Source organism: Oryctolagus cuniculus, chromosome 4, assembly GCF_051225735.1.
Source record: "Oryctolagus cuniculus isolate XC-2025 breed Fujian yellow rabbit chromosome 4, ASM5122573v1, whole genome shotgun sequence".
Classification (NCBI taxonomy): Eukaryota; Metazoa; Chordata; class Mammalia; order Lagomorpha; family Leporidae; genus Oryctolagus; species Oryctolagus cuniculus.
Genome location: NC_142870.1, coordinates 140,391,133 through 140,416,068, shown reverse-complemented (window position 1 = coordinate 140,416,068; position 24,936 = coordinate 140,391,133). Strand labels below are relative to the sequence as shown.

The 24,936-nt window shown below is 48.9% G+C and overlaps 1 protein-coding gene and 1 long non-coding RNA gene across 14 annotated transcripts in view; one reads left to right on the top strand and one right to left on the bottom strand.

The window, feature by feature from the left end:
* The window catches only part of LOC149127135 (uncharacterized), a 563,175-nt gene that overhangs the window by 319,189 nt on the left and 219,050 nt on the right, over window positions 1-24,936 (bottom strand). The gene's annotated exons all lie outside the window — the stretch shown is intronic.
* Window positions 18,205-24,936, top strand: part of RASA2 (RAS p21 protein activator 2) — a 126,173-nt gene continuing 119,441 nt past the window's right edge. For 3 of the 12 annotated variants that reach the window (XM_070072738.2, XM_089331129.1, XM_089331130.1), the window contains exon 1: window positions 18,290-18,426. Coding sequence is in view for 3 of the 12 variants with exons in the window: in XM_089331131.1 (XP_089187257.1) it covers window positions 18,300-18,426 (127 nt within the window). In the remaining 9 variants the exon portion in view is untranslated. Of the gene's footprint in view, window positions 18,427-24,936 lie in introns of all 12 variants that reach the window. The other 9 variants (XM_070072737.2, XM_070072736.2, XM_089331133.1 and 6 more) reach the window with 7 other exon arrangements.

Sequence of the window (24,936 nt, the reverse complement as noted above, 5' to 3'; positions counted from 1 at the left end):
TCTTCCAGGCCAGCTCTCTGCTGTGGCCAGGGAGTGCAGTGGAGGATGGCCCAAGTGCTTGGGCCCTGCACCCCATGGGAGACCAGGAGAAGCACCTGGCTCCTGCCATCGGATCAGCGTGGTGTGCCGGCCGCGGCAGCCATTGGAGGGTGAACCAACGGCAAAGGAAGACCTTTCTCTCTGTCTCTCTCTCTCACTGTCCACTCTGCCTGTAAAAAAATTAAAAAAAAAAAAAAGAAAAGAAACTAGGCTGTTTTTTCATAAAGAGATGAACATCTGCCTACTATGCCTATTTCCATGGTTGTGCCTGAATATTTTCCCCTGTCTTCAGTGGTTGGAGGCTCATAAGGAAGACAGGAACCATGTTAGAGGAACGACGATGCTACGTCTTCTTTGCACAGGCGTGAGAAGGGTGAAAAATCTACAACCCTTCCCACATGCGTGTTGTGCTCCTGCCCATGGCTAAATCTGCTGCTGCTTGGCTGCTCTGCTCCCCCTGTCCACCCACACCCACCCGTGGAGAAGAGCTCAGAGAGTCCACACTGAATAGACACAAAACTGGGGGACTAGGAGAGGAACAGAGAGGGCATAAGCCAAAGATGAGAAGCCACGCTTGCAAGAGGGCAGGAGGCGTGCATGTGTTCAAGGACACTGGGGGGCAGGGGAGCAGGAGTGTCACAGCGAGCAGGAGGGAGAGGCGTGCTGTGCTAGGGAAAGAAGGGGAGGGGTCCTGGCGCTGATGGGTCTTAGGGAAGGCAAGAGGAGAAGTGTTTGATACGTGCTTGCATCTCATTTACACTTTTGGGATCTAGGTGTATAGATCCTATCAGGACATGGCCCCTTTGAACCCTACCCACTAGAGCAGTGAAGAGCACACATCGCAGCTCCAACAGGCTGACACACACAGTGACCCTGTCATCAGCCGGAGCAGGGACTCTCAACCGGCGGTGACCTTGCCGCCCAGAGGACGTTTTTGGATCATCGCAACAGAAGATGCTGTCGACGCCTTGTGGGTAGAGACTAAGGATGCTGCTAAACACCCTCCACTATGGGATGGCCCGCCCACAACTAAGAATTACCCCAGCCATACGTCAGCAGTGTCGCAGTCGAGAAATCCTGAAATAGAAAAATGGAGGAAGGAGCAGTTGTTTCCTGGCACATTCCCTTTGCAATGACAAAATAAAAGCCAGGTTTTTTTTTTTTTCAACTTTTTTTCATTTTAAACATCATTTTCAGTTTGTGGTGTTAATTTTTTTAAGATTTATTTACTTGAAAGGCAGAATGACAGAGAGGGAGAGAGAAAGAGAGAGATATCTTCCACCTGCAGGTTTACTCCCCTAATGACCAAAATAGCCAGGGCTGGGACAGATCAACGTCAGGAACCAGGAAACTTTGGGTCTCCCTTGTGGGTGGCAGGGGCCCAAGCTCTTCAGCCATCATGCACTGCCTTCCCAGGCACATTAGCAGGGACCCAGGCAGAGACGTCAGGATTCAAGCCAGCACTCCAGTGTGGGATGCTGGCATCACATGCAGCAGCTTAACTGCTGTGCCACGACACCATTCTTTTTTATTGTTAAAGATTTACTTACTTACTTACTTATTTATTTATATGAAAGGCAGAGAGAGAGATGGAGAGAGAGAGAGAGAAAGTCTTCCATCTGTTGATTCACTCCCCAGATGGCCGCAATGGCTGGAGCTGCGCCGATCTGAAGGCAGGAGCCAGGAACCAGGAGCTTCTTCCAGGTCTCCCATGTGGGTGCAGGGGCCCAAGGACTTGGGCCATCTTCCACTGCTTTCCCAGGCCATAGCAGAGAGCTGGATCAGAAGTGGAGCAGCCGGGACTCAAACTGGCGCCCGTATAGGATGCCGGCACTGCAAGATGGGGCTTTAACCTGCTGCACCACAGTGCCAGCCCACAGCAGGCTCATTTTTAAGTTGATAATTTTGTTGGCCCACAAATGATGTAAATATCCAAATGGCTCTGGGCAAAATAAAAGGTTCCCCGTCCCTGTTTAAGGGATGAGGGGTTCATCACCTTGTTATACTCCTGTCTTGCTCACATTGAGATTGCGTGAAGGAGGCAGCTGTCCGGGAGAAGACTACAGAAGCCCTGGCCTGGAGAGGTCAATTCAGGCATTTTCCCTCCTGTTGGACCCCATCAGTGAGGGCCAGTGTGCCAGGCTGGGCTGTTCCTAACTCTCTGCTTGAGCCTGTAGGGACATCCCAAGTACTCAGAGGCAGAAAAGTGCAGAGGAAGATTAGCGAAAGGCTTGGTCCCAGGGCCAGTGCTATCCAAAGTCACTGCTGTCAGATGCCTTCCCTCCACTGGCCATGGGTGAACACCTGCCTCTTGGCTCCAGTAACAGCGAAGGGAGGGCAGGGCCACAGTGCCGTGACTCAAGACCATTTCCATCAGGGGATTTACGAATGGATGATTTGGACACTGACAAAGAGTTTCATAATATCAGCACCTAATGGAATAAAATCAAACCTGTGACAGCCAAGTTACAGGTTACCAAAGGGTGGGTCAAACAAATGGGCGTTTATGTTGTTTTCTCTCATGGCAGGGCTGGAATAACGTAGTCCAAAGCTGGTGCGAATGCCCGAGGATTTCAGGGGCAGGGATTCACCTGGGTTTTTGGCCAGGTTGACAGATGACTGTTGGAAGTCCAGGTACTTTGCCTGTGTCCAGTGAAGGCCACAGGAAGGAGGTATGGTGGCAGCCTCATCTTTCCCTTCCATCAGGGAGAGCAAAAGCCTTTTGGAAACCCAAAGTGGATTCCTTCTCATGTCTCACTGGGTCGCATAACCAACTCTAGCTGCCAGTGAGGCTGGAAACCAAAATTTTGCTTTACTGATGTTTGCCGTAGAGGCGGCAAGGGGGATGAAGGTTGGAAATAGAGAAGTCCCCTGTGTCCAGCGTGGCATTTTAGACTAATGGCGGCTTCCTGATGAAGGAGGCGACAGAATCAGGAGCTAAGAACTGATTTTATGGGTGGCTTTGAGCCCAGACAGTGCTGCTTTGGGCCTGGAAATGGAAAAAGAGTCATTCTTGCCACATCTGCTGGCATCTGAGGCTCCGTGAGCTCTAAGGGACAATGCTTTTCTCATCTTGGACCTTGACATTCTCACAGCAAGCATCATAAAGTGGTGAGGACTACGGGTCAGGGATGGGGAACCCCACACAGGAGAGGAAGAACATAACAAGCGCATGGGGCTAAGCTGCTTCTTGTCCTGCCAGCATCCCATATCTGAGTGCCGGTTCATGTCCTGGCTGCTCTGCTTCCAATTCAGCTCCCCACGAATGCACCTGAGAAGGCAGCAGGAGATGGCACAAGTACCTGGGCCCCTGCTGCCCTTGTGGGAGACCTGGATGGAGTTCCTGGCTCCTAACTTTAGCCTGGCTCACCCCTGGCCATTGTGGCCATTTAGGGAGTGAACCAATGGATAGAAAATACCTCTCTGTTTGTCTGTCCCTCTCTCTGTGTCACTCTGCCCTTCAAACAAATAAATGGATCTTAAAACGGAAACAGAACATAACATGCAGCTCTCTCTGCCATGTTTCCCACTACCCCCTCTGTCAGTGGAGACCCTTTAGGCACTCCTGGAGATAAATAACTGGGGAGAAATTCAATTATCTGGACAAGTGAAAAGTGGACCTAAGATCAAGAACTTCAGATTAATGATGTTAACAAATTTCCCATATGCCCATGGGCTGCCTGGAAATTTGATCATAATAACAAGTATGAAAATATCTTGTGGGGCCGGCGTCGTGGCTCATTTGGCTAATCCTCCACCTGCGGCGTTGGCATCACATATGGGCACCAGATTCTAGTCCCAGTTGTTCTCCTTCCAGTCCAGCTCTCTGCTGTGGCCCGGGAAGGCAGTGGAGGATGGCCCAAGTTCTTGGGCCCTGCACCCTCATGGGAGACCAGGAGGAAGCACCTGGATCCTGGCTTCAGATCGGCGTAGCACCGGCCGTAGTGGCCATTTGGGGAGTGAACCAACGAAGATAGACCTTTCTGTCTCTCTCTCTCACCGTCTATAACTGTACCTGTCAAATAAATTAAAAAAAAATATCTTGCAACTTTGAGATCAGCTTTCCCAGCCCCTGCACCTGTTACTAGCCCCATGTTCTTTGGCTCACTTGCAAGTAGAAATTGACAAGAGGCTGACAAGATTAATCGGGGCTTTTGCTCAAGCACAAGGGAGACAGCACATGGGAAGAGGTTCTCCCGACGCTTGCCCTCAGCGTACCGCACATCCCTCTGCTTCAGGCTCACCCCCCCTTAGCACAGGACCTTTCGGCTCACACCAAGCTGTGTTCTGCTCAGGTACTGCTGTTTTTGTTGTTGCTGCTGCTGGACATATGACATGCTCAAAATGACGGCGTTGCTCACCACTGCCACCCCCGGAAGGTCACGTGTCGGTCACATTGGGCTACTCTGGGCACGTGTGCAGGTTGGGCTGTCCCTAGCAGGACAGTACAGGGCCTTTGGCTGTGCCTTTGCCCCTGATCGGTTTGAAGCTGGAGACAGTACTTGTCAGTCAGGAGCAGCCTGCGTCAGTGGGTGCTGTTTCTATCCTGTGTCACAACATCCCGCAAAAGTTTGAAGATGTTGAGAGGTGGCCACTGCTAGATGTGCATGACCCCTGAGCTTCTGCTCTCTTTGGCTATCTCTGCCAGAAGAGAGCTGCTTGTGACAGCGCATAGCCCCAGCCCAGGATGAGGATTGCAAACCCCAGGTCTTGCCTCTTTCCTTCTCTCCTTCCTCATCTGACTTCTGAGATGTTGCCGTGTCTCTGCACCTCAGCTTTCTGCAAAGCTCAGGCTCAGTGCAGCTGGTTGAAGGCTTCTCCCTGGTTTATCTTGTGAGTTTTCAATGCAGAACTCTGGGCTCATTTGTAAGCAGTTTCTCTGAACAAATCATCTCATGCATTTACTCATTCATGTATCTTTATTTTAAAACTTTATACTTTCTTTTTTTAAAGATTGATTTATGTATTTGAAAGGCAGAGTTACAGAGAAGCAGAGGCAGAGAGAGAGAGAGGCCTTCCATACACAGGTTCACTCCCCAAATGGCTGCAATGGCCGGCACTGGGCCAAATTATGCTGTTATGAACATGGGTGTGCAAATATCTCTTTGAGACCCTTCTTTGAATTTCTTAAGATATATAACCAGAGGTGGAACTGCTGGATTTTATGCTAATTCTATTTTTTTAAAGTTTTTGAGAAACAGTAAAGACTGCTTCTTATGGAAAAAGTTAAGCGTAATTGTGTAAGTCATTTCCGGACAGTCTTTGTGTTAGGCAGCCCAAAGTCTCCTAACTGATCCCGTGGGGGACAGGGTATGGAGGGAACCTCGGGAGCAGTGGGAGCAGAGCAACAGCATCACAGAAGCACCTGGCACGTTTTGGTAGCTGCCAGCAGCTGTGCATGTCGGCACACAAGTGCAGGCGCGTGTCAGGCAGATGTTTTGGTTGAAACAACAGAACCCACCCTTGCTGCTTGAAGCAGGAAATGAATACTATACAGGTTTTGGGTAGCTAAGAAGTTCTCAGAGAGTCAAAGAGCGAAGCTGGAAAGATTTTCAGCCAAGAGCAATAACCAGATCTCACATCTGGTCAGTACGTGTAGACACTGTGGTTCACACAGGATGCAGCGGCCGGGGCCTCTGTCTTCACTGGGTGAAGTCGCTCTCCTGTACCATGCCACTGTCACCAGCAGTGCTTTTTCTTCTGCTTCACAGTTTTGTAAATTGAAGTGTCTCATGGCTGTAGTATTCTAGGAAGAACTGAGTCATGTGTATGCATCCCAGCTGCAAGGGAGGCTTTGACTTTGAGAAGGCTGGACTCGATTCCCTGAGGCTTATTCGAATTCAGTAGGCGTGCTATGATTGATTGGCAATGTCTGCCATGGGTATGAGAAAGGGAGACATGGGAGTGTGTTATAGACTGACAATATCCCCTCAAAATACATATGTTGCAACTCTAAGCTCTCCTGTGGTTGTATTTGGAGATGCGGCCTTTATGGAGGTAATTGTTTAAATGAGGTTATAGGTTTTTGACCTCATCTGATAGGTCTGGTCTCCTTATGAGAAGAGACCCCAGAGAGCTTATGCTCACTTTCCCCCTCTGCATGCACGTATCATGGGAAGACCACTGGGGGACACAGCAGGAAGGTGGCCATCAGTGAGCCAGGAGGAGAGCCCGCACCAGAGACCAAATAAGGTTTTGGACTTCAGTTTACAGAACCGTGAGAAGTCAATATTTGTTGTATTGTTGTACCACGGCTGCACAGCCTGTGGTATTTGTTAAAGCTGCCCCAGCTGACTAATACAGAGTGAGCTGTAGCCCATGGGTCACGCACACATGATGGTTCCCATCACTGCCTGGAGATCTCCAGCTTGTGGTATCTTCCTTAAATGATTTTAAGTAGGAAAATCATGTCACCAGATTCGCATTTTTAGAAATACAGTTCCAGTGGCAATTTGGGTAGGGATGGGGAGAGAAAGAGACAGGCTGTAAAGAGCCTACGTAGGTGGTATCTCAGCAACTCAAGGGAGAGATGATGAGAAGCTGAGTGAAGCAGTGAAAGTGGGATTGATGGAGGAAGAACATGGATTTAAAAAACATTAAAGAGGGGCTGGCACTGCGGTGTAGCCAGTAGAGGTGCCGCCTGTCACACTGGCATCCACATGCTCCACTTCTGATCCAACTCCCTGCTAATACACCTGGGAAAGCAGCAGAAGATAGACAAAGTCCTTGGGCCCCTGCACCCATCTGAGAGACCTGGAAGAAGTTCTTGGCTCCTGGCTTTGACCTGGCCCTGCCCAGGCCATTGCAGCCATTTGGGGAGTGAATCAGTGTGTGGAAGATCTTTCTGTATCTCTCCTTCTATATCTCTGTTACTCTGCCTTTCAAATGAATAAAATATACCTTTAAAACAAAACAAAACCCAAAAAATTAAAGGGCATGAATCTATGGGATTTTGTTACTGGACACAAAGAGCAAGTAAGTGGAAAGAGGACTCCTTAGCGCCTTGCTTGGGTGACTGATAGGTCATGTTGCGATTCATCCCAGTAGAATCTGAAAAGAGGGGCATGTTTGGGAAGAAATATAAATTCACTTTCACAAAATCTCAGAGCATTTTTTTTTAAGATTTTATTTATTTATTTCAGAGGTGGAGTTACAAAGAGAAAGAAAGAGAGAGACAGAGACAGAGACAGAGAGATAGGTCTTCCATCCACTGGTTCACTCCCCAAATGGCTGCAATGACCAGAGGGTGGGCCTATCTGAAGCCAGGATCCAGGAGCCTCTTCCGGGTCTCCCACACAGGTTCAAGGGCCCAAGCACTTGGGCCATCTTCTACTGCTTTCCCAGGCCATAGCAGAGAGCTGGATCAGGAGAAGAGTAGCCAGGACTAGAACCAGCACCTGTATGGGATACCAATGCCACAGGCAGAGGCTTAGCCTACTAGCACCACAGCGCTGGCCCCAACATCTCAAAATATTGACATACAAGATTTTTAAAAAATTATTTATTTATTTATTTGAAAGACAAGTTACAAAGAGGAAGGAGAGACAGAGAGAGAAGATAATTCTTTTTTGTTTTTTAAGATTTATTTATTTATTTGAAAGTCAGAGTCACACAGAGAGAGGGGAGGCAGAGAAAGAGAGAGAGAGAGAGAGAGAGAGAGAGAGAGGTCTTCCATCCAATGGTTCACTCCCCAACTGGCCACAACCACAGAAGCTGATCTGAAGCCAGGAACCAGGAGCTTCTTCTGGGTCTCCCATGCAGGTGCAGGGGCCCCAGGACTTGGGCCATCTTCTACTGCTTTCCCAGGCCATAGCAGAGAGCTGGATTGGAAGTGGAGCAACCAGATCTGAGATAATGCTTAATTAATGGGAACCTAGCAACTTTAGAGGACAAATGTGGTAGACACTGGCTTAGCCAAGAAATTTAAGTTAACATACCAGCAATGCGATGAATGTTTGCCATGTGCTTGCTGAGAAGAAGTGCAAAGAATTCAGTACTACTTGTGTAGTATGCCTGCAAAAAAATGAATGATACAAATTAAGGGACATACTGCAAAATAACCGGCTTGCATCCATCAAAAACAGCCAGGATGCAGGGCAAACGGTTAGCGCAGTGGTTAAGATGCCTGTGTCTCACATCGGAGTGCCTGTGTTCGACTCCTGGCTCAAGCATCTGGCTCCAGCTTCCTCCTAATGCAGACCCTGGGAGGCCAGGGTGGCAGCTCCAGCAACTGCGCTTGCGCCACATACTTGGAGACCGGGATTGAGTTCTTGGATCCCAGCTTTGGCCTGACCCACCCTCCCTGCTAGTACAGGCAGTTGGAAATTGATCCAGCAAAGGGGAGTTCTCACTCTGTCTGTCGAAAATAAATAAATATCAAACTCGTGAAAGGAAAAGTAAAACTGAGGACCTTTTTAGATTGGAGGGAAGTAAAGATGCAAGAATGGATGCTACTCACAAGCCAGGATTTTCTTTTTCAATAAAGATCATTATTAGGGCAGTTGTTGAAATTTTAATGAAGTCTACAGATTAACTAACATATTATATTAATATTAATTGTGACAAAACACTAGGTCATGTAAGAGAACTCTTCTTTTTAGGAAATAGATGAAGGATCTTTAAAAAGTTCATGGGAAATGCATTTTATTTAAAACATTATGCATGAATTTCAAAATTCTTTGCACCAAAATAAACTTGTCTTGAAGAAAGAAAAAAGAAACCAAAAAAAAGGGGGGGCAGTGTTGTGGTGCAGCAGGTTTAGCTGCCACCTGCAATGCTAGCATGCCATTTAGTCACCACTTTGTGTACCAGCTGCTCCATTTCCCATCCAGCTTCCTGTTGATGCACCTGAGAAAGCAATGAAAGATGGTACAGGTACTTGGATACCTGCCACCCATGTGGGAGATCCAGATGGAGTTCCAGGCTGCTAGCTTTAGCCCGGCTCAGCCTGGCAATTTGGGGAGTAAATCAGCAATGGAAAATCTCTCCCTCTCTGACTCTTCTTCTCTCCATAACTCTGCCTCTCAAATAAATAAATAAATATTTTATTTTTTAAAAAAGATACTGTATTTATTGAGCAATAACTCCATCCACTGGTTCACTTCCAAGTGCCCACAGCAGCCAAGGCAGGGCCGACCAAAGTCAGGAGCCAGGAACTCAATTCAGTTCCTCCATGTGGGTGGCAGAGGACCAGTCACTTGAGCCATCACCTGCTACCTTCCAGAGTCTGCGTTAGCAGGAAGCCAGAGTCAGGAGACAGAGCCAAGGGTTCAACCAAGGTACTCCAACGTGGGATGCAGGCATCTTAACCAGCAACTTAACCACGGGGCTGAATGCTTGGCCCTAAACTTGTCTTTCATTTACATTTTCTGTCTACTTTTTGAAGTTTCTTTGTGCACTAAGTATTTCAGGGTAGAGAGTCACCTACTTCTCAAATGGCTGAGAGAGAGAAATAAGGCATAAGGAGGGAGGGAAAGGGGAGAAGGTGATGAGGGGAGAGAGAGAAAGAGAGAGAGAAAGAATGACAAAGCAAACAAGCAAATACTATCAAATGTTAGCACTGATTGGAGAATTGGGTAAATATATACATGTACATGCACACACATACTAAGCCTGAAATTGTATCAGAACAAAAACTTCCTTACGAGAATGCATTATTTTATACCTGACAAGTTAGACGCAGGAACTTGCGGTTATCAAGGCTTAGTGACGTTTGTGTGGACTAGGAGTCAGCCTTTCTCCTTCATTCCTGGAAAGTTGAGCCCTTGGAGAATTTGCCTCCTGGGTTCAGGCCATCTAACCTCCGTCGTCTCGCAGATGCCCTGGAAGACATACCCTAGACCGGGCTGTCACACGTGCTTTCTCCAGGAACAGCCAGATTCTTAGGCTGCTTGGGGACAAGCATCATCCCGCTGCTGCCTGCAGGTGTGCAGGGGCAGCCCCAGCTTCGGAATAGAATCACCATGCCTACCTGCGTCAGTCTCGGGTCCCCAGCTTTATCAACTCCATCACACCTTGGACTGCTCATCTCCCAGGAAGCCAGGCAGTGTGTTTGAACCACTCACTTCCAAGAGCTGGAGACCTTCCCCAGGAAATTGCCTTTTAAGGTCCATTGTGGTGATGACTCAAGTGCAAGGCTCTCTGTCACCCATGTGGGACATCCAGATTGAGTTCTCAGCTCCTGGCTTGGATGTGGCCCAACGTGGCTGTTGCAGGCACTTGGGAGAATAAACCCCTAGATGGAAGACTGCTTTCTATCTCTGTCTTTCAAATAAACAAAAAATAAAGAAATAAAAATGGAAGGCCTACCGCTTTTCTCTGCTGCTGGGAGTGACGAGTGGCAAGGTTAGCCTCTCCTTCCTCACTGTCCCAGTACAACAGGACAGTACTGTGGGTGCCTCCTGGGGTCCTATTGGGAGAGCCTGGATCTCCCCTGCAGGATTTGCAAGTCTGTGAGATCTGGGGGCCGATGTTAACGGTCGCCTCACTCTGGCCTGTAACAAGGAGAGGATGGAAAGGTTTCTGGGTGGCACAGTTACTGTGCTGTGGCATTTCTCCACATCCGTCTCATCGGCAAAGCCAGAAAGAACCTTCCTGGCTTCTTGAGACAAGTGAAAGTGACCTCCAAGGGACCCTTCAGAGTGCTTGGCAGTATTCCTGGCATGTGATGGATCAGAGCACTCTAAAGACAAGGGGCTGAGGCCACAGCCCCGAGGCAGCAGAAAGAGAGAGCAAGAGTGAGAGAGGAGTGTGAGAGAGCCAGGTGCACTATGAGGGGGCCCACTTCCACTGTGGGTGTGCACAGATGCCCAGGAGAGACGGACGTGGAGACGTCATTGGAAGGGCTGCATCCTGAGTGAGGGGATGCTGGATGGACAGCCCAACAGCCGAGTGGGCTGAGGGTGTCCAGGGGCCGTGTATTTGGGGTTGTCAGCTGCTGGATGGAGCAGACGTGGCCAGAATTGAGGTTCACAGTGGAGTTTCAAGGCAACCCACACAGGCAGTGCATGCAAAAGAGAGGCCGCTCTGAACACCACAGACTCCTGCCATCCAAGACCAGGGCATTTCTCCCATTCCCACTTGCCCTGGTCCTTGCTACCGCTGTACATCTCCAAGCCTGGACAAGTCTGAATCAGAGGGAAGGGCATGCTTGAGTTATTCCAAAGTGGACAGCCAGACTGTTCTGAGATGACTCTGTTGGTAGCATGAAGCAGTGGGCCCCGCATGAGTCTTCACTCAGGGTTGAGAAAGACGTAGCCTTGAAGCAGGGAGAAAAGGGCTCTGGGGAGGAACTAGAACAGTTTGGGAGCTGACAAGAGTCCTGCCTATGTGCAGAAACAGTGATTGCAGGCCGTGCCGGCCCCTGCAGGGAGTGACCTGCACCTCCAGACAGGCCATCTCTTTCTGGAGTTCTTTCTGGGCTCCATGAGCAGTGACTGTGCTCAAGAGGTTCTTCTATGTTTCGCTCAGCTTCTCTCTGCTTTGGCGTTAAACCACCAACCAGCTTTTTCACTCCCCAGATACCAGGAGAGCAGTTTAGAAGTTGGCACTAACCATTAGCAGTGACTACTTCCCAGAGCTGGGCTCCCTAACCCCTCTCCCCTGGGAACTCTGCCCAAAGGGAGACAGATCTTGCAAGGTGGCAACCGAGTGGCGTGATGAGGAATGTGCACTGAGCCATTGGACTTGCAGAAGTTCTCTACCCGCTCTGTGCACAGGGGCGTTGTCTGTAACAGGAGTAACAACAGCCAATCTGTATGGGGCCCCATGAAGTGTTCCGCACAAAGTGAGCACTCAACACACAGCACTGTCGTTTCTCTGTCTTGCCAGAGGGCAGAGGACTCTTCAGAGAAGTTCCCCAATCTCAATCCTCAGTGGTGTTTCCTCCCCAACCCTGAGCTCTATGATAGGATGGGGCTTTGGGCCAGCTCTGTAGCCAGCTCCTTTGTATCCCACCCCTCCCCCCACCCCGCTGCCAGTCTCCTGGCTCCTGCCTCAGAGTCTGGAAGGATCAAGGGCACCCTCTATCCAACTGCCACGCCATCGTTCCCCCAGGGCACTGGGCAGAGGACTGGGAGGGGCATGTGGGCTCCAATCTGCCACGAGCACAGCCAACCGGGGCTCCGCTCCACTCCTGTGCTGACGGCTGGAGGTGCAGACTTAAGTGTGTGGCAGCCACACTGAGGAACAGGGTCCTTGGCTAGCAGACCTTTGCTGTGTCTTCAGGGCATGGAAATCAGCTGGGCCATGCCTTGGCATCCCTGGCCTGGCTCTTGTCAACTGGATGGAGCATGACTCCTGAGTTCCTAGTGAATGGCAGATCTGACCAAATACAGAAACTTCCTGATTACAAAGTAGAAGATGAAACAAGTTCGTGGTTGCCTAACTTCTCCAGTTTTGACACCCATTGTACCAATGTAAAAGACAAGTAGGATGCGCTGGGGGTGAATATACCATCGTGGTTCTAAAGGAGGAGGTCGAGAAACTAACGATGCTCATTGACTTACCACCTTAGGCTGTCCCATATCCCTGAATGTCCAACATTCAGATCTTTAATATCCTTGACTAGGAACTGAGCACATTTGAAAATATTGTTAATTTTAAAATTTTTTTCTTTTCTTAACTTTTATTTAATACATATAAATTTCCAAAGTACAGTTTTTAGATTACAGTGGCTTTTTCCCCCACTATAACTTCCCTCCCACCCGCAATCCTCCCATCTCCTACTCCCTCTCCCATTCCATTCACATCAAGATTAAAAAAAAAAAAAGGCTGGCGCCGTGGCTCACTAGGCTAATCCTCTGCCTGTGGCACCGGTACCCCGGGGTTCTAGTCCCGGTTGGGGCGCCCAATTCTGTCCCAGTTGCTCCTCTTCCAGTCCAGCTCTCTGCTGTGGCCTGGGAAGGCAGTGGAGGATGGCCCAAGTCCTTGAACCCTGCACCCACATGGGAGACCAGGAGGAAGCACCTGGCTCCTGGCTTTGGATCAGTACAATGCACTGGCCGTAGCAGCCATTTGAGGGGTGAACCAGCGGACGGAAGACCTTTCTCTCTCTCTCTTTCTCTCTCTCACTGTCTAACTCTGCCTGTCAAAAATTTTTTTTTCTTTATTTATTTTCATTGCAGTTCAAAGGCAGAGAGGCCAGCGCTGAGGTATAGTGGGTAAAGCCTCTGCCTGCAGTGCTGGCATCCCATACCGGTGCCAGTTCGAGTCCCGGGTGCTCTACTTCCGATCCAGCTCTCTGCTGTTGCCTGGGAAAGCATAGAAGATGGCCCAAGTGCTTGGGCCCCTGCACCCATGTGGGAGAACTAGAAGAAGCTCCTGGCTCCTGGCTTCAAATGTAGCTTCAGCAGTTGCGATCAACTGGGGAGTGAACCATTGGATGAAAGACCTCTCTCTCTGCCTCTGCTTCTCTCTCTGTGTAGCTTTGACTTTCAAATGAATGGATAAATCTGAAAAAAAAAAAGAAAGAAAGAAAGAAAGAAAGAAAAAGAAAGAAAGGCAGAGAAATAGGTAGATGGTGGTGGGGGAGGGGGAGACACAGAAATCTCATCCACTGGTTCATCCCTAAATGCCTGCAACAGCCAGGGATGGGCCAGGACAAAGCCAGGAGCCAGGAACTCAATCTGGGTCTCCCACATGGGCGGCAGGGACCCAAGTGCTTGAGTGATCACCTGCTGCCTCTCAGGCTGCAATTATCAGAAAGCTGGATTAAAAGCAGCGTAGCAGGGACTTGAACCAGGCTCTTCAATACAACACACAGGTGTCCTCAGCAGTGATGGAAGGCATTGTGCCAAATACCTTCCCCTGAAAATATTTTTAATGAAGGAACTGAAGGCTTTAGGATAAAAATCTGTCCACGTTTTTTGATATATCCTTATTACGGTCCTGTCTGATCTTTAGGTAAAATGTTAAAAGTTTTCTGAAGGCATGCATTTGGGACAGTGGTTAAGACCCTGCTTAGGAAATCCGGACCCCATATCACAGTGCCAGGGTCTGAATCCCAGCTTCGTTCTCCATTCCAACTTCCTGCTAATGTGCATCCTGAGAGGCAGCTGATGATGGCTCAAGTATGGGTCCCTGCTGCCCACATGGGAGACCCAGATGGAGTTCCTGTCTCTTGGCTTTGGCCTGACCAAGCCCTGGCTGTTGCAGGCATTTTGGGAGTAAACCAGTGGATGAGAGATCTCTATCTGCCATTTTCTCTGTTTTTCTGTCTTTTGAATAAAATAAACAAGTAAAATTTTTTAAAAGTAGATTTTCTAAATATTCCAGATCTTTTCTTACCTCCTACCACTTCGACTTTATCGGAAAAAAATGTTGATTGAATTTAGAGGTTACTTGTGCCCTGTAACTGGATGCATAATGTTTACTGTACTTCGGTGAGATGAATGGGAAAATCAAGCTGTCAATGATCAGAGGAGGTTGCCTCTGCAGAGTTCAGTGGAAATTATTCTGCCTTATGAATGGACACACCTATGAAAGTGATCTATATTTAAATACTGAAAAGCAAGCACATTTCTCTTCCCCTAACTCACCAGAAAGAAGGTAATAAATAACTCAAGGCCAGAGATATCTCTTATAATGCCATGCCACAGACTGGTAGCTGCTGACTCAAAAATACACTGTGGCTGACAAGTTCTGAACTTAGTGCTCAGTGGCAAGACACAGTCTTCTTCCTAAGACACAATGTAATTTTTTGACATCATCCACCGCGAAGTCAGCCACTTTATGGATCAAAATGACTGAATGGGTTAAAACCTGGTGAAGAAACAGGAAAGACTTAGTAGTGAATGGTTGCTCATGAGAATGGAGGGCGGTAGAGATAGCAGTAATGGCCTTTAAACACATTCATTAATAATTTGAGGAAGGAAGTGAAGTGCAAGTTTGTGTATGATGCAATACTGTTCCAGTTAGTAAACATCATGAAGAAATGAGAGGAACTCTAGATGTGCTTAAAACACAGCGCAAGAGCAATACAGGGAATGAGATGCTAACAGCCCTTTTGTAATTGCACTATGAGTACATCTTGTTGGTCGTTCCAAAACTTTGTTGTCAGATATTTTACATTAAGGAAACATTGATTTTGTTACAGATCTCTTCACAGGAGATCAGTATCAGTAATAATAAATAATAATTTCCTTAAGTGCTTATTCAGAAATAATCAGAAGTGATTTCAGAGGAAGAAGACATCGAATTTTGGATTTCAGTGAAACAGTATGATAATTCTGAAATCTGAGACAGGAAGACTGCCTGGGAGGAAAAAAAATGCAGTGTGCTCATCTAAAATTATTTTCATATGTTTGCTAATAATTTTTAGAGTTAATTAATTCAAAAGGCAGGGGGAGAGAGAGAGAGAATATTTCCATCTGATGGTTCACTCCCCAAATGCCTGCAACAGCCAGGGCTGGCCCAGGCTGAAGCCAGGAGCCCCAAATGTCATCCAGGTGTCCCATGGGAGTGGCAGGGGCCTAAAGTTGGGCCATGATCTTCTGCTTTCCAAGTTGTACATTAACAGGAAGCTGGTCCTGGATCTAAAGTAGGGGTGCTTGTACTACAATATGGGGTACAGGCATCCCAAGTGGTGCCACAATGCCTGTCCCCTACCTTTACTAGCAATTTAATAATAACCTTAGGATTCAGCTAGTGAGAAAGAAGAGAAATTAGAAGAATCTGGTATGGGTATTAGTATTTTAAAGAAAAGCCAATTTTGAAAAGCTAGTTTTTAATAGGATTTTACTGAAGTTTTCTATTCTTATTTTAACTATTTGAGCCAATAGGAAAATGAATCATAGAAAAAAATCCAAGTTTTCAAAAAAAGGAAAACTTCAAGTCTACAGAGTAGAGGAAGTAAGAGAGCTAATGTGATTCCACCCATTCATTCAACAGATTGAATGAGGGAGTTAAAAAAGTGAATTTAGGAGAACTGGCAAAATAAGTACCCAGGTTCCTCTAATACCAAGCAGAGTGCATAATGGGTCAGGTAAGAAGAACCTCTGTGTGCACTGGAGATAGGTGGATGAGGCACACTCACCAGCAGTGCTGGTACTGCCACTCCTAGAAGTCAGGCGGGGCGGGGGGGGGCATGGCTCCATGAAGCTGGAGATAAGAGGCATCAGGTAGGCTGGGTCCAGTCCCAACCCTGAACACCTGACTGGGGAAACTGAACTTCATTCTTTCGGCAGTTCTAGCACTGTTCGTGACCTGTAGTGTGTACTTGCTTGCTGGCAGAAGGGATGAATGAAGCCATTGATGTTTTTTGAGCAGACAAGTGACAAGCTCTGAGTTTTGCTTTAGGAAGATTCATTCAAGTGGTGTGTAGGTGGAATGAGAGAGATGGGAAACCTACTACACGAGTTCCAGGCAAGAGCACGAGATGGCATTTATGAATTAATCCTACTCTGTGCTTAGCATACCTCCAGACACTTCCCATACATGCTCTCGGTAATTATCTAATCCTGGTGACAACTCTTCCAAGAAGGAAGAGAGAATACAGCATTTCCGTTTTGCTGTTAATGAAGCAGGTTCAGAAAGGTTGAGTAACTTGTCTAAATGTCACTCATGTAAAAGGGGTAGAATCAGCCTCCATGACTGGTCCTAAGAAGGCATGCCTCTCAAAAACAAAACAAAAACTGGAGCATGTTGATAAGACGCTTCAAACAAGGATGCCAACAAGGGCAATGACAGGGAATGGAGGGGAAAGGAGACAGAGATTTCAGCAATCAGAAGGGCTTGGCCACTGAAAACAGTACGGGGACAAGGAATAAGGAAGAGTTCACGTTGGCAGCCCAAAAAAACCGCATGTGGCTGTGAACTTTGATTCGGAAAGGAGGCTGGGGAATTCAGTTTTGGATGCGTTGTCTCAAATGACCGCAACACATTCATGTAAGAGGAGGTATGGTCCCTTCCTCCAGCACATCCGAAGATCACACGTGCAGAGCAGGGCTCACCAGAAGCAGCGCAGGCAGGACTGGACCCATTGCTCCTCAGGGTCAGACACGTACTCAGCTCCAGCCATTCTCTCGGGCTGGCTGGCCTTTGCCCCAGCCGTGTCTACTCTTTGGCACACCTTGGCCTCGCCCGCTCGCTGTCCTCACCTGCCAGAAGCACCTGGCAGGAAGGCTCCCCGCCCTCCCCCGCCCCCCCATTTTACTACTTGTCCTCTGGCGTCGAGGTCGCTGCTTTTTTGTGTGAGCTCGGGCAGGGCGGGCGGCCTCTTCACCTGGTCCTCAGTGTAGTCTCTGATGCTTGTCACCACCTCAGAAACTATCGGCTGGCTGACTGAGCCTTGTTGAATCAGACAGAACTACCCTTCCCTCACCAAGTCACAGTTTCTTCCTCCTTAGGGCAGCGCACTTAACAACCTCAAGACCAGGAAATCATCTTCCTCATCACATACCAGGGTATTATTCATGCAGCTTACTCATTTTATAAGGGGTTCCCCTGAAAGACAGCTAAAACAATTAGTCCAAGACTTAGGGATTTCTCAGGGTCAATCCCCTTTTAACCAAGCCCATCTATGGTGTGTGTAGGGGTGGGGTGGGGGAAGAACCCCTCTTTGCTCTGTTTCTGACACACACAAGGGGGCGGTCCTTGCTTCTGAGTCTACAGGAGTGGGGGTCTCAGGAGCTGGCCTGGGGCTGGAATTGGGGTCTGGTCCCTTTCTTTGAAGCAGCTTCGCGGAGCTGTGTTCTTCCTTGGCTTGGTGGTGCATGTGGGACGTGTGGGTCTTACTGACGGGGGGGGGGGGGTGCGAGAGTGGGGTGGGGGGAAGTCTCTAAGGCACCTCCTGGAGCCTTCCGAATAGGCAGTAATCAGGGCCACTCAAATGCCAAATTCCAGTCTATTTTCTTTCCACAGGGAGTTCCCCTGATTGGGAAAGGCCCGTGTTTCCCCCTAGCGTTAGAAATTGAGGTCCCTCCGTGGAGGGTGACCAACTGCCGGGAGGATGGGGGGATCACAGGAGGGCCAGGGGGTCTTTTCCCCCGGGGTCGGGGGCGGACTTCCAGGCCGCCTAGTACCAGGACTCGGCGTCACCCTCGGCCAGGGCCACAAGTCCGGAGTTCGGTTTGCTCCGGGAAGGCGGGGGCGGCGACACCGAGCCCCGGGTGGGGTGGGGCGGGGCGGGGCGGCGGAGGGGCGGGGCGAGCCGGGCCGGGGGCGGGGCGAGGCGAGCGGCGGAGCCGGGCCTAGGCCGCCTCGGGGCTCCGCCTCGCCGGGCTACGCAGGCGGCGGGGCTGCGGCACGGGCCGGGCGGCACCATGGCGGCGGCGGCGGCGGCGGTAGCTTCTTCCGAGGCGCCGGCGACGACTGCGACGGCAGAGCCCGAGGCCGGGGACGAGGACAGTCGCGAGGTCCGAGTGCTGCAGAGCTTGCGGGGCAAGATATGTAAGCAGAGGCCGGGCTGAGGGGACCCGGCGGCGGCGGCGGCGGCGGCGGCGGGGCTGAGGGGGCAGCGGGCGCGCCGGCCCGGCAGCGATGGACTCGCAGGGCTGAGAGGGAGCCGGTGTTGGGGGCGGGGGCCAGGCGAGGCGCGGCGAGGCGCGCGGGGAGGGCCGGGCTCGGGAGAGGCTAGGAGGGGGTGTGTTGGGGGAGGCGTCGCCCGGATGGGGCGGCGTGGGCTGGGGCTGCGTGTCTCGGGAGGGAGTGGAGAGCCGGGACTTGGCCTGGGGCAGGAGGACTTGGGGCCGTGGGGCGCGGCCTGGACGCGGGGACGCCGGAGCCCGGGGCGCGGCCGGGGGCGCGGGCCGGGGGCGTGTGGCGCTTCCGGCCGCCTGCAGACGCGAGGCCTCCGGGCGGCTGCGGGCGCCGGGGAGCGGCCCCGCGGTGGGAGCCGGGCGGTAATTACGGGGAGGCGCGGCCGGAGGAGGAGAGGAGGGGCGGGGAAGTGGGGCTGGCTCGCCGGGGAGGGGGCTGCCCGTTTCTTGGGCTCTGGAGCCTGAGAGGTTGAAAAAGGCGCCGTGCGCCGGAGGAAGCAGGCCGCCCCGGAGTGGCTGCTGCCCGGCGTGCTCGCGAGGGAGCGGGCGGGAGGGGCCGGGCCGACACCTGTGCTCGCCCCGCCTGGCCGCGCCGGGGACTGGAATCGAGAGAGACGGCGTGACTGACGGACTCGGGGCAGGATGTGTGGCTTCCTGTGAGCAGGTCTCAAAACAGTCATCCAGCCCGCACTTAACCCACTTAATTCCTTTCCTTCTCAGGCGTTTAATTGGTACTTTGGTGAGCGAGCCGTCCTAGTTGGCTGAATACAGTTTTGTTCAGAGGTTTGAATTCAGTCATTTGGACATTTATTTATTTATTTTTACTGACCCTTCGGCATCAGGTTGCCTTTTTTTTTTCCCTGCACAGTAGCTTATTCTGAAGAAAGGACCATTCCCCTCCCCCCATTTGCTCTTTGTAAGATCAAACGATTTATTTTTGCTTTTGTCGAAAATTAGCACGTCTTAAGTATTCTCAGATTGGAAATGAACTTCTTGTTTCCTGTTATGAGGGGTACTTTCCACTTGTATGAGGAAAATGGAATTGCATTAGAAGGCTAATGCTTTTGGCCAGGATGTGAAGTTTTTCTCTCTTTGAGTAGTAGTATTATTGAGTTCGGCTCTTCCCACTTATTTTTCAGGTTGCTTCCCTGTTCAAGTATTTAGAATTTTATTAATTCTCCAGAAGCAAACATGTTTAATTTTCTCACTTTTTTATCCCCTGATGTAGTCCTTAAGAGATTATAGTTCTTAAACCTGGGAAATGACACTAGAGAGGGAGATCTTTTCTGTGTCTAAGTTCCCAACACTGCGGTATAGAAGCTTTTCAGAATTCAGATTAAATTTTTTGTAAAGATGTATTTATTTGAAAGGCAGAGTTAGAGAGGGAGAAACATTCACTGATTCACTCCCCAAATGGCTGCAGGAGCCAGGAGCTTCATCTGGGTTTCCAACTCTGGTGGCAGTGCCCCAAGTATTTGGGCCAACCCCTGGTGCTTTTTTTTTTTTTTTTAAGATTTATTTATTTATTTCTGAGACGAGGAGAGGGAGAGACAGAGAGAGGTCTTCACCATCTCAAATGGTTGATCTGAAGCCAGGAGCCAGGAGTTTTTTCTGGGTCTCCCGCACAGGTACAGGGGCCCAAGCACTGGGACCATCTTCCACTGGTTTCCTATGCCATCAGCAGGGAGCTGGATCAGAAGTGGAGCAGCCAGGACACGAACTGGCATCCATATGGGATGCCAGCATTGCAGGCAGATGCTTAACCCACTATGCCACAGCGCTGGCCCCAGCATCTGCTACTTTCAGGCAGGTTAGCAGGCAGCTGGATTGAAGTGCAGCAACTGGCATTCCTGTGAGAGGTATAACTGCTGCAATGCCAAGCCCTCAGAATAATTTTTTTTTTAAAGATTTTTTGAAAGAGTAACAGGAGAGGAAGAGAGAAATATATATAGAGAGAGATCAATCTTCAATCTGAGGGGGTCACTCCCTAAATGGTGGCAACAGTCAGGGCTGCATCAGGCTGAAGCCAGGAGCTTCATCTGGGTCTCCCACATGGGTGCAGGGGCCCAAGCACTTGGGCCATCTTTCACTGCTTTACCAGGCAGCTCAATCAGAAGTGGAGTGGCAGGGACTCGAACTGGTGTCCATGTGGGATACCAGCGCTGCAGCTTTACCTGCTACGCCACAGTGCTGCCCCCAGATTAAATCTTAAATTTAGTTTTTGCATGTATTTTAATTTAATTTCAAAATTTAAGTCAAAAATGGACCAGAGCTCCCTCTTTGGTGTGATTTTCCATTTTTAAGATTTTTACCACTTTCCATTTTAGTGTCACTATGTGCTAGGCATGGCTCCTTGGAGCCTCACTGATCGATAACTGAGGTTGTACCAAGGAACTACGTAGGTGCACATCTGGAGCTGAGATTAGGGTTGGGCTGTTTTAAGGACTTAGTTGCCCTGCATTTTTTTTTTTTTCTTTTAAAGATGTATTTATTTGAAAGGCAGAGTGACAGGGAGAGACAGAGAACGAGAGAGATTTTCTGTCTGCTTGTTCCCTCTCCAAGAACCTGTATCAGCCAGGGCCAGACAGAAAACAGCAGCTCCATACAGCTTTCTCATGTGGATGTTAGGGACCCAAGTACATAAGTCGTCATCTGCTGCTTTCCCATGCACATTAGCAGAAAACTAGAGTGGAAGCAGAGGTGGAACTCGATCCCAGGCACTCTGATATGGGACACAGATATACTAAGTGGTGGCCTAATCTGCTGTGCCACAGCATCTGCCTCTGTCCTGCTCTTTAGCCTGCCCAGTGGCAAAGACCTGCTGAAAACAGTTTTGTAAGTGGTATCACTGTAATTGAAACTTTGTTCTACAAATAGTTTAAAAAAAAAAAAAACACTCTGTTTCTATAATTTTAGAGCAGCCTCACCACCCAGTCTTGGAGATTTATCATTTGCTTGCTGGGAATGATACTACTGTTCTAACCATGGTCAAAATATTAAATGTTGTCCTAGCTAGTTTCTTGTTTTTTGAATTGTTCACTTACTTGATGGCTCAACTGAAGAAGTAATTGCTTCATAGAAAATATGTATTAGTATTTTGTGTACAGAACTCCTTTGCTCTCTTTACCCTCTTTTCAGTTGCTGTAATCCAGAGGTGGTTGACCTTCAGAACCTAGTGAAGAGATGCTCTTTCCTGTTTTCCTGAAACTGACATGTGGGCTTTGTAGACTAGGAGCTGAGAGGTGGAAGCATCATTAGCAGGTGCTTACCTCACAGAAATGGGTGGGTGGTGGTTTTGGCAGTGAAGATACTCAGCAGTTTGGAGCAGGGTGTAACCATATTGGCTTTCCTCTTTACCATGCTGGGAAGCCTTGGAAGAAAGCCTGATAGTGCTTATTAACCTGGAGTTGTGCTGGCATATTCTAGACTGCTGATGGGAGTATCTAATTTATAGAGTTTTGTGGACAGTTTCAGACAGCGGGCATTAACAGCTCCAGTGTTGCAGACCATATTTTGTCTTGGAGACAGATCCTTAGTTCTCTTAGGTCATTTTAGTGCCCTAGGAAACCGTGGTAGTTCCCGACCATCTGCTTCCTTAAATGTATTTTTTTTAATTTATCTATTTATTTTGAAAAACACAGTTCCAGAGAGAGAGAGAGAGAGAGAGAGAGAGATTTTTCATCTGCTGGCTCACTCCTCAGATGGTCACAATAGCCAGGGCTGGGCAAAGGCAAAGCCAGTAGCCAGGAGCTTCTTCCTGGTCTCTCGGGTAGGTACAGAGGCCCAAGCACTTGGGCCATCTTCCACTGCTTTCCCAGGCCATTAGTAGGGAGCTGGATCAGAAATGCAGCAGGCAGGACACATCCCATGTGGGATGCTGGCATTGAAGGCAATGGCTTTACCCGCTAGGCCACAGCGCTGGCTCCTCCTTAAATGTATTCAATAGACAGATTTGATTGTTAGATATCCTAGGACTGTCATTTGAACCCTTTTAAAGGAAATACGGAGTTCGTCCTTGGGTCAGAATTCCCATGCAGTGGGTAACAGGTGTGCATACTCTGCCCCATCACCTCACCCACCCCCAAAAAAGCAAAACAAAACAAAACAAACAAAAAAATTTCCACACTCAAGAAAGAAGAATTGAGCCTTTCTCCTTTATGTATCTTTAGGCTTCATGATATTATTTTGTGACCACCTCCTTTTTGGTCACCACTTTCTGGTAAGTTTGCTGTCTTCCAGTTAAGTCAGATTGTAGAAACATTGCTGATAGGCCCATACCACCTTGTGATGGGTTTATCTGCTCAAGGGATTTTGGATTAGTAAGGGGTGCAAATGTGAAGACTGCGTGAATTTTTAGATGTATGGTACAGCGAGATCTGTGGGATCGCATTGTATCTCAGAAGTCTCTTCCTCTCCCTGATGTCTTAGGGCTACTTGACCAAGCAGTGAAGATTTTGGGGGTATGATTAAGTGCTTGAGCTTAGAGGCCTGCTGAAGTTAGTAATCTGAGTTTGAATCTTAACTTAATTGTTAATCTCTGTGTGCCTCCATATGCTCATTTTTAAATGGGCATAGTAAAAATACCTATTTTATAGGATGGCTGTGAGGAGCCAATAAGCTCCCTTCCTCTAGTACCTGGGTCAGACATAGACCATCTTGTAGGAAGAAAAGGAATAAAGTAGGAGATCATCTGATGTTCTTGTTTAGCATATCCTGGCATTTCTTTCTTTTTTGTTTTTAAAGATTTATTTGTTTTACTTGAAAGTCAGTTACACAGAGAGAGGAGAGGTAGAGAGAGAGAGAGAGAGAGAGGTCTTCCATCTGATGGTTCACTCCCCAATTGGCCGCGATAGCCGGAGCTGCACTGATCTGAAGCCAGGAGCCAGGAGCTTCTTCTGGGTCTCCCATTTGGGTGCAGGGGCCCAAGGACTTGGGCCATCTTCTGCTGCTGTCCCAGGCCATAGCAGGGAGCTGGATGGGAAGAGGAGCAGCCGGGTCTTGAACTGGTGCCCATATGGGATGCCGGCGCTTCAGGCCAGGGCTTTAACCCGCTGCACCACAGCGCCGCCTCCCTGGCATTTCTTTAAGTGTGTACAAAGCTGATTAAAATCAGAAGACCTGTATTCTGCTTCATACATTGTTAATTAATCTTCATGTGACTTTAGACAGCTCATTTCTGCGTTAGTGGGAATAATGCTTCATCACTAGCCATTTTCACATGTTGTGTCCTCTGCCTGGGATTGCCTTTCTTGCTTCTCCCACCTTATATTTATGTCAGGGAGTGCCTCATTCTGCCTGAAGCCACCCGTAGGGCCTCCCATCCTCACCTCTGGTCGTTGGAGAGCATTTGTTAGGTGTTCCTGCTGTTGGGGAATCACGTTCTTTTGTCAGTTCCCTTATTAGAGCACATTTCATAGAAATCATTTATAGGGCTGGCGTGGTGTAGCAGGTTGAATTGTTGCTGGTGATGCTGGCATCTCATGTGGACACTGGTTTGTGTCTTGGCTACTTCACTTCCCACCAGCTCCCTGCTTATAGCCTGGGAAAGGCAGTGTAAGATGGCTCAAGTGTTTGGTGACCTGACTCATTGGGAGACCCAGAAGCACCTTCTGGCTCCTGACTGGAGCTGGCCCAGCCTGGGCTGTTGTGGCTATCTGGGGAGTGAACCAGCAGATGGAAGATCTCTCCCTCTCCCTCCCTCTCAGTCATTCTGGCTATCAAATAAATAAATCTTTTTTTTAAAATCATTTATTTCCTCCTTTAGACTGAACTTTTAGAAAGTAGAATTAATTTTGCTCTATTTTTCTTTTTAACTGCCCCAGTGATGTCTAGACTAGAGTATTCCTTTAGAAAATGCTATTTCTAGGGGTGAGTGCTGTGGCATAGCTGCCGCATGCAATGCTGGCATCCCATGTGGGTGCCAGCTCCAGTCCCGCTGCTACACTTCCAATCCAGCTCCCTGCTAATGCACTTGGGAAAGCAGATGAAGATGACCCAAGTGCTTGGTGCCCTGCACCCATGTGGGAGACACTGATGAAGCTCCTGGCCTCGGCCTGACCTAGCCCCAAGCCATTGCAGGCATTTGGGTAGTGAACCAATGGATGGAAGATCTTTCCCTGTCTGTCTGTCTCTCTCTCTCTTGCTTTCAAATAAATAAAATAATAAATCTTAAAAAAAAAAAACCCTAGCTCACAATGATGTCCTGAGGATGATTTGAGATACAATACATCAAATTAGGGGCCGGCGCTGTGGCTTGGTGGGTTAGGCCTCTGCCTGCAGTGCCAGCACCCCATATGGGTGCCGGTTTGAGACCTGGCTGCTCCACTTCCGACCCAGCTCTCTGCTGTGGCCTGGGAAAGCAATAGAAGATGGCCCAAGTCATTGGGGCCCTGTGCCCACACGAGACAACTGGAAGAAGTTC